The sequence below is a fragment of the Phalacrocorax carbo genome, chromosome 4, assembly GCF_963921805.1.
Source record: "Phalacrocorax carbo chromosome 4, bPhaCar2.1, whole genome shotgun sequence".
In the NCBI taxonomy this organism is placed as follows: Eukaryota; Metazoa; Chordata; class Aves; order Suliformes; family Phalacrocoracidae; genus Phalacrocorax; species Phalacrocorax carbo.
In genome coordinates, this window is record NC_087516.1 from 44,217,952 (window position 1) to 44,226,445 (window position 8,494).

Here is an 8,494-nt window from a genome sequence, read left to right on the forward strand (position 1 = left end):
AGAAACGGACACAACAAGGAGGATCTTTCTTACTTTTCTCTAATTCTCCAGCCAGCACACATACATACAGTGTTCGTTCTCAGTCAAACAGCAGCAAGCTAACCAATTTCCAATTTATGAAGCTGTAAATCTAATTGTTCATCTTTATTATTATTCTTTTCACATTTGTATCTAGCTTTACTGGGAAAAAAATGAAAATGTTTTGTTCCAAGGCAAGCAACTTATGCATAATTTGAAAGAAAAAAAAATCCCAATTAAGTGTCTTGTGTAAAAAAAAAAAAAAGAGTCATCCAACTTAATTACTGTGAGAATGTAAAAGTTTCAATGAAGTTCTCCTTAGGGGAAGTTTTCCTTGGGAAAAGTTTCCCGAGTGCAAGGCAGAATTTCTGGTGCAAAGACCACCAAGGCCCGCGACAGAGGAAAAACAATAGATCAAGGAATTCAACTTTGAGCCTGTTCCCCAAACCTTTAACATTTTTTTGAGGAAGTGAAATACCTCACAGAAGAACTGCTAGAGGACAGCCAGCTGTCCAGAGGCTGGAACGGTCCTCAGTGATGTGCATATGCAACAAAACTAAGACTTGTTGCCTCATCTTCCGTGGTGTACAGTATTTGAATTACAAGATCACACCAGAGTATCTCTCCCTCTTATTGGTTTTTGTTTTGTTTTAAAGAGACAAAACAAAAGCCTTCAAAACAACTTTCATATCAGCTAAGTGCAGACCATGAACAAGTATTACAGAGTGAGAAATTCTTTTCCTACCCATCCCACTCTGCATTTCTCAACAGATATCTTTAATATATTATAAGCTGTTTCAATTAAAAAACAAAACAAAACAAAAACAACACACTGGGAATCCACACATGAATGTAGATGCATGCTGCCATCTGAAAAGCTTGACAGTGTCTGTTTCAATCTAACTAGGCATTTTATTTTTTCGAGTAATACCTGATATATAGAAATGCTGATCTTGGTTCATATATCTGTTAAAGCCTGACATTGCAATGAATGTGGCATTCCTAGTTTCACATCTTCTGGCAAATTATATCTTGAAGATGAGCTACGAATGCCTTACACTTGACCTTCACAAAGGTAAACACTGAAGGCAATAATCTGCAGAGAGACACGAGGAAATATCTGAGACATCAGAAGCACAGAAACTGTTACATCACATCCCGCTGTTAGAGCTTGCCAGGATACTTGTTATAAGGAGAAGTAGCGTGACCCAAAATTCATACGTAGGTTAAAGGTCTGCAGACAAACACACAGGAAACCACACAGCTCATCAAGTTCATCTGCGCAATGTCAATAGCTTCGTTACCACCACTCATCCCCTCAACACCGTCACAGCATTTCCCCAGGCTCTCCTCTTCCCTGGAGCCCCGGTCCCAGGGCTCCCAAGGTGCTGGCTTCACTGCCGAGACTAAACTTTCGGGTTGTCGCATAAAACAGCTGCTGTTTTAGATATAATTGGAATCAGTTCTAGAAATAACTCCTATCTCTACTGTGCATCTGCCAGACTACTGTTATATGTAGATTTTTCACAAAGCTGGAAACTTTGTAAGAAAATGTACTTTTCAGCCCCTATAGCATCCCGCACTACAACACTTCTGGGAATTTCCAGTTCAAGGAACAGTGTGATTCTAAGCACACTCACTAAAATGATCCCTTCCTTACATATCTGTTACACACAGAATACCCATGAGTAACGTCTCAGAGGCTGGTTAGTTCTGTTTCTGGTAAATTTCTCCAGCTCATCCACAAAAGAAAAAAACAGGGAAAAAGGGACCTACCAAAAGATGATTGATTCAACAGAATTAGGACTACATCTATAAAGAGCTATCTATATAGAATTATAACTATATCTAACTATAGATCTGAGGCCTCGTGTCCTGTGCTTTCTGTCACAAGATCACAAATGTTTTCTCACGTGGTCTACAGAATAAAAACTAAGCAGCAAGCACTACTCTTCAGAGAAAAGCAGAATGCAAATAACTTTTAAAGTACAGGTGACTCCATCCTGCATCAGCATCTTTAGGGGATCTTAGTTGTGGCTGGTTTCAAAGCATTTTATTTGCTTAGAAATTATGGTAGGTCAAATTATTCAAGGAGGTCCATAAAATCTGCATGGGACTCACTGGAGTTTTTGAAGTATGTCACGAGGTAAAACCCTAACCTGACCTTGGGTATTCCCCCATTTGGTCGAGTTGCAGAAATTCACAATATTTGGGACCTAACTGTTACCAGCCTGAACAGCCAAAAACAAAAAAAAAAAAAAAAGAGTGTTTTTAGAACCTCAGTTTTAGGCCCTTGAGATGCAGTAAAAGCCGATGTTAATTACATCTGGGATACAAAGTTTGCATACACTGAACACAATCTCAGCAAGGATTATCTTGTTTTATCCTGTTATCTCACGGACAGAGCGACCACACAAATTCAAGTGTGAACAACTCACACCCCTGAGTGTAAAACCTGGCTTTGTCCCTCTTAGGGCCTCACTGTGGAAGAAGCCAGTCTAATGACAGTTATCAGTGAAATCACCCATGGGAGTCCAAAACCCACTCCAGACGGTAAGGCTGACCCAGTATGACCGCACATTTGGGTTATGCTGCTAAAAGAGGATGAGCACCCGCTATCCCCATCACCTCTGATCAGGTAAGAACCTGATCACCTTTCACAGGCTAAGACTAATGTAGTCTTTAAGGAAGGTTTAGCAGGAAAAGTATTTGGGAAATACTGCTGCAGGATCAGTTTCATTGATACGTATAAAGCACTCTAATTTTTATTAAAAACAGTCGGTATGTGGTTCAAAGCCAGTGTGCAGCGGTCACGCACATTTTCATTTCTGAAGAACTACTAGACACTAAAAAAAAAAAAATAATGACTGGGCTATTTACTGAATAGAAAACCTCAAAGTGATTGCTTTTAGGACTAATGGGAACTGCACAAAACTAACTCTTCGTGCATCTACCTGTGTCTCCTCACAGCAGTATCTAAGCACCTTGTGAAGAAGCAGCAGCACGAACTTCCATACAACATTTAAATGGGCCAAACTTTCCAAGCAAATATTTCTTTCTCCAAGCAAAACAGAACAAAATTATGGCAGAAAATTATGAACACTGATCATATTGCAGAGACTCTTACTGTTGCCTTTCTCTCATGCATGACCTTAAAACACCTACTGTCACAAATTATAATTTTTAATTACTCCCACTATGAAACAAGTACTAAAAAAATCCTACTGCAAACTGAGAATACACATATTTCTTATTATATAAAATTATGCATATGAATCTTCCTAAACAATAACTGACCAGAAGAAGAAAGCTTGAGTTAACTATGACCGCTCACATATATGTATTTGACAGTGCTAATTGGGAAAAAATAATATTTGGTTTGCAGTTGCTTCTGCTCTTTTTGAACTTGAGCATTCCTCAGTTGTAAGTAAGTAAGACCTAACAATTCACACTTCGGAACAAAATATTTTTGTGATTAGAAAAACACAGTGTCTGCATATTTGGCATATATGTTCACCACATTCTCCTCAATAAATTAAACAAAACCACACAGACACAGTGAACACAACCTTTGGCTGAACTAGTTTTCAGAATATAAAGTAACTAATTAATGCAAAGGAGGCTGCTGGAAAATTTGAGCGCTTATTTAACAATAGAGCTGTTGGGAATGGACAACCACTATTGTTCGTAACACATTTTGGGGGGAAAAAAGCATCATTGAGATACACTTGCCTACTGAAATACCAGTGAACCCGGTTCCCGAGGGCAGGGAGAAGGCTGCTGATAACTTTAATGGATGAAGAGCTGTACCTGGTATCAGGGAGGCTGAAGTCCTAAATCGGCAAGATAAGCGTTCTAGAAAAGCACTCGCTCGCCCTGCAAGGCGAGAAGAGGCTGCAACTCAACTCTTCCCCACCCAGTGAAGGCAGGGGTCGGTCAGGCACCGAGCGAGCCGGGGGCACGGCACCGGCCCCGCAGCGCACGCCCCGCGTACCGCGCGGGTTACAAGCCGGGCACGCGTGGGCCCGCACGGCCGCAAGCCCAGCAGCTGGTTACCCCCCCACGCGCTCCCGCCACCCTCCCCCTCCGGCCGTGCACTTATCATATACATATTCATAGGGCGGCCGGCGCCGAGGGCCCGCCCCGGGCCCGCCCCGCCCGCCCGCCCGCCCGGCCCCAGCAGCGGGGGTGCCTGGCCCGGGGCGACAGGTTGAGGTGGGCGAAGGCGAGCGGGATCCCGCGGGACGCGCACCCGCTCCCGCCGCGGGGGCGGGCAGGGCCCCGTGGGGAGCCGCCACCCTCCGGCGCCGCCTGCGGGGCCCGGCCCGGCCGCCCCGCGCTCCCGGCTTGTGCTGCGGGGCACGGTCCCGCCTCGAAACCTTTGAGCCCCGCCGAAACGCCCGCTGCAACTTCCGCGTCGCCGGCGGCGTCGGGCCGGCCGCGGAGCCCTCCACGACGCCGCCGCCGCCGGGGACGCGGAGCGGGGGCGGCCGGTCCAGCCCTGCCCGCCGCCGCGCCCCGCTCCCACCGAAGCCGGAGGCGGTGGGGAAGTGGGAAGTCCCAGAAAAGCAGGTCCCGGGTACCTCCCTCAGGTGAGGGAGCCGGGCGCAGGGCTCCGGCTCCGGCTCCCGCTCCGCTCGTCGCCGCTGCCCAGGGAGGGAGCAGGTGAGCCCGGGACCCCCACCCCCACCCCCCCACGCACCCCGCCGTAAAGAAAGCCGAGAACAAAGTCACCATCTGGGGAGGGGGTGGGGAGCTGCATTAGACGTGGAAGTCACTTACCGGCTTTGCAAGGATCCTTATAATCTATCGCCTCAGCTTTATCCTCTTCAGTGAAATCGTAAGTGTAGTCATAATCAAGGCCAGAGCAGGAGGAAGGCTTCCCACAGACAGTCCACCCGGCCAGCCACAGTGCCATCCTCCAGCAAAGCATTTTCATCCTCCCTCGGGCAGAGAGGTGGTGGGCAGGGTGCGGATGAATTAGGCGGCCGGTTCAGCTGTCCACGCCGGCTTGGGAAAGGAGGGTAAGGGACGGAGGAACCACAGGGGTTTGGGGCGGGGGGGGGGGGGGGGGAGGGAAGGGGGAAGGGGGGGTTGGGCTGAGGGTTTGTTTTTTTTTTTTCCTTCTCCACCTGGAGGCTCTTCCGAGAGACGGTGCTCCCTAGGTAGCCCCAGTCAGGCGGGTGCAACACAGAGTGAGGAGCATGAGCGCCGCTGCCCCTCCTGCCCCCAGCCCGCCACCTCGCCGGGGAGAAGTCGCTGGGTGTGTGGGTGGGCGCAGGGGGAGGACTCAGGCCGGGAGATCCTGTCTGTCAGGGCGTCCCCTCGCCTCTGTCAAACCCCAGCCAAACTTCCCGCGGAGGAGGAGGAGGCGGCGGCGGCCGCTGCCCGCGTCCCGCTCCGCGCCCGGCCCGCGCCCCGCTGCGCCCGGTCCCGCTGCTGCTGCTGCTGCCAGAAGATGGATCCGGGCTGCACATCAGCAAACTACCACGGGGAGAGGGGGAAAGAGAAAGAACGGAGGAAGGAAAGAAAAGGGAGCGAGGGTGGGGGTGGTGGGGTGCACTGGAGCAAACCGCGGAGCGCTGGTGATGGGAGGCAGCAGCTATGCTGGAGGGAGCAGAGAAAAGTGTCAGAGCTTCCCCCTCCTCCGCACAAACACTTACTCTAAGCTCTGTCTCTGGTCTGTGTGTGCGTGTGTGTCCCCCCACCTCCTCCGTCCCCCTTTAACTTACGAAAACCTTACAGGCAACTAACACACAGTCGTCAGCATCCTGCTTACTTATTCATACAGTCAGGGTCAGGATCCGGGTTGCTTCTGATCCGCTCCCTGGATAGTCTTATAGAAACACACGCGCATTCACTATATGCCTCTATCTCCATATAGCTTTCTCTCTAGATAAGCAGTGCATGGCATTTAAACAACAACAACAAAAGAATGGAGATCAGATAAAACAATGCACAGATCGACACCCGGCAGCCAAAAAAGCTCGAGAGAATGGGTGATGAGGAGGACGATGAGAAGAATTAACTGCAATTTAGGAGACGGGAAAATAAATCAGTGCCTGTGTATTTCTCCCTCTGCTGCGGCTGCTTCGCAGTGTTAGCCCCATGAGCTGACGGGTGGGGGTTAAGGAGCGAGGGGGAGGGGGAAAGAGAAAAGTTTAAGCGTCCGTAGTTTGTTTAAAACAGAGGAAGGCAATATAAGAAGTCCATTGGTCTCCAGAAGTTCAGCCAAGCAGCTGGGAACCGGTTCCAAAATGAAAGTAAGAACAAACAAACAAACAGAAAAAAAAAAAATCAAGGCAAACAAAAAGTAAAATTGCAGCAGGCAGCAGCAGCAGCGCTGAGATCTTGCAGTCGGGCTTTCCTGTTCTCACGTGGATCTCCAGGAAAGTGGTGGAGGTTTATTTTCCCAGCGAAGTTTCCGCGGGAGCCGCCGCCCCGCTCCGCGGTATCCTGCCTCGCTTCAGCGCCGAGGCGCCCCGAGCCGCTGCCGGCTGCGCCGGGCCGGGTTTTGTTTTAAAGCCCGAGAAGGGATCAGCGCGCAAAGCCTCATTTCAGCCGATCAACCTGGAGAGGGAGGGGGGAGGAGGGAGGAGGGGTGGAGATACGTGCTGCCGGAATAAAATAAGATCAAGCGGAAAAAAAAAAAAAAATATATATATAGGTAGCTGAAGATCTCCCTCCCTCCCTGCCTGCCTCCTCCCCTCCCCCGAGACGGGCAGCTCCAATCCTGCAGAAACGCCTGAAACTGTTTCAGACCAAGGTGAGACTTTTCCGTAGCGAACTCTACTCCTCCTCCTTTTACGAGTTTCCATGGAAAAGGGCGGAGGGGAGGACGAGGGGTGGGTAGCGGGGAGTTTCTGCTGCTCCCATGTCGCCGGGGTGTCACATTTAACACGGACTTTTGAAAGGGCTGCCGCGAAGAAGTGGCTGCGTCTTGCTCTCACGTCCGAGCCCGCACAGGCTCGCTCTCCCCGCAGCACTTCCCGGCCGCCTTCCCCCGTCGCAGGGGTGGAAATCCGGAGATAGTCCCTTCCCCGGGCTGCGCCAGGAGCGCGGGCAGAGCCGGCGGCGCGCCCCTCACCGCTGCGTCGGGGCGCAGCGCCCCCCGCCCGGCGCGCCCCTTCCCTCCGCGCCCGCGGGCCGCCCGCGCCGCCCCAGTTGCGGGGGGGGTGGGGGGGCGGGGCGGGGCAGCGCCGGCGGGGGCGCGGTGAAGGGCGGACTCCGGGGAGGCACAGCTTGCTATCGCCTGTCGCCGCTACCGAGGCTGAGCTGCTCCCCAAACCGCGGCGGGGGGCGGGGGGGGAGCAGGGAAGGCGAGACAAAAACTGCCGGCCGCGGCGAGCCGCTCCGCCTGGCCGTGCCCTCCTGCGACTGCAGGGTTAGTGTTGCTATAGATAGGTGCTCTCAGCGGTTCATACCGTTAAAACTGGAAAGGTCGGTTAAGACAGCGCTAATAACAGCTTACTAACAGAGCCTCGCGCCGGGTAACGTCAGTGTCTGCGAAGCGTTCATGGGTTGTGCTTCCTTACCTTTTTCTGGCATCCAGGTTGTGTCCGCATTACTCCCAGCTCAACCTTGTTGCTCCGAAGTGGAAAGCCAAGGAGTGAGTAGCTGCCACTGGAAGGCTGCAGCCTTCAGTAAGGAATAACTCTTCTCTGGCCCAGCAGTTCAGTCTGCTGTGTGTCACAAGGCCGGCAAAAAGCACCGCACCAGATCACAGAAAACCCTGAGAAACTTGTGGCCTTCTCCTTTCCCTTCCTCCTCAAGGCAATTTCGGCGACCAACATTTGGAACTGAATCCAAGGAAGTTATCAGAGACCCTTCCCCATCAGCCCATCAGAACAGTGTCAGGACTGATGACTACCTTCACTTGCACAGTGTCGTGGCTTGGTGGGCCGCGTTTTGCTAAAGCCACCAGTTTGATCCAATCAGAAGTCTACTTTGTTACGTACGTCCACAAAGGAGATAGTTCACCTTACAGTGTCATTAATTACGTGCTTATTTCACATATTGGACCTCCCTAACCTGGTTTTGTTATTGTGCTCAGTCTTGTTTCGTATGTACACACCTTTAAAAAGTTAATTTTCTCTCCTGCGCCTATGCACCTCAACCCCGAAAAAAAATGACTTCTAACAAGCACATATGTTTGTCAATAGAGCTTTAGAAACACTGGCTTTGCTGATTGCTTTACAGCCCCAGAAGAGGAATGTACAACGTGTGATCCTTCACACACCAGTCTCCCCAGTGAGATTATTAGTCTCTCCCCAGCAGATTAACCCTCCCAGCAAGGTAGGCACTGACGTCACCCTCAGCCTCCAGCCGGCAATCTGCCCCCGACCTCAGCACCAACAGCACTAGCAGAGCAGCACCAACCGCTCGCAGCCTTGAGGACAGCTGGCCTTGCAGAGCCCTGACTAAGACAGGAAACAAGCTCAGAAATGCTAGATGGGAATCGTGCAGAAATCTGGGC

The 8,494-nt window shown here is 50.8% G+C and overlaps 1 protein-coding gene and 1 long non-coding RNA gene across 2 annotated transcripts in view; one reads left to right on the forward strand and one right to left on the reverse strand.

Moving 5' to 3' along the window:
* The window catches only part of TLL1 (tolloid like 1), a 142,043-nt gene extending 135,343 nt beyond the window's left edge, over positions 1-6,700 (reverse strand). The window contains exon 1 of the mRNA XM_064449759.1: positions 4,801-6,700. Coding sequence (XP_064305829.1) covers positions 4,801-4,957 — 157 coding nt within the window. The 5' untranslated portion in view covers positions 4,958-6,700. The remainder of the gene's footprint in view (positions 1-4,800) is intronic.
* Positions 4,194-8,193, forward strand: LOC135313077 (uncharacterized). The gene is made up of 3 exons (XR_010372671.1): positions 4,194-4,683; positions 6,686-6,784; positions 7,571-8,193. It is a non-coding gene; the product is annotated as an uncharacterized LOC135313077 (long non-coding RNA).
* The last annotated feature ends 301 nt before the right edge of the window (positions 8,194-8,494 follow it).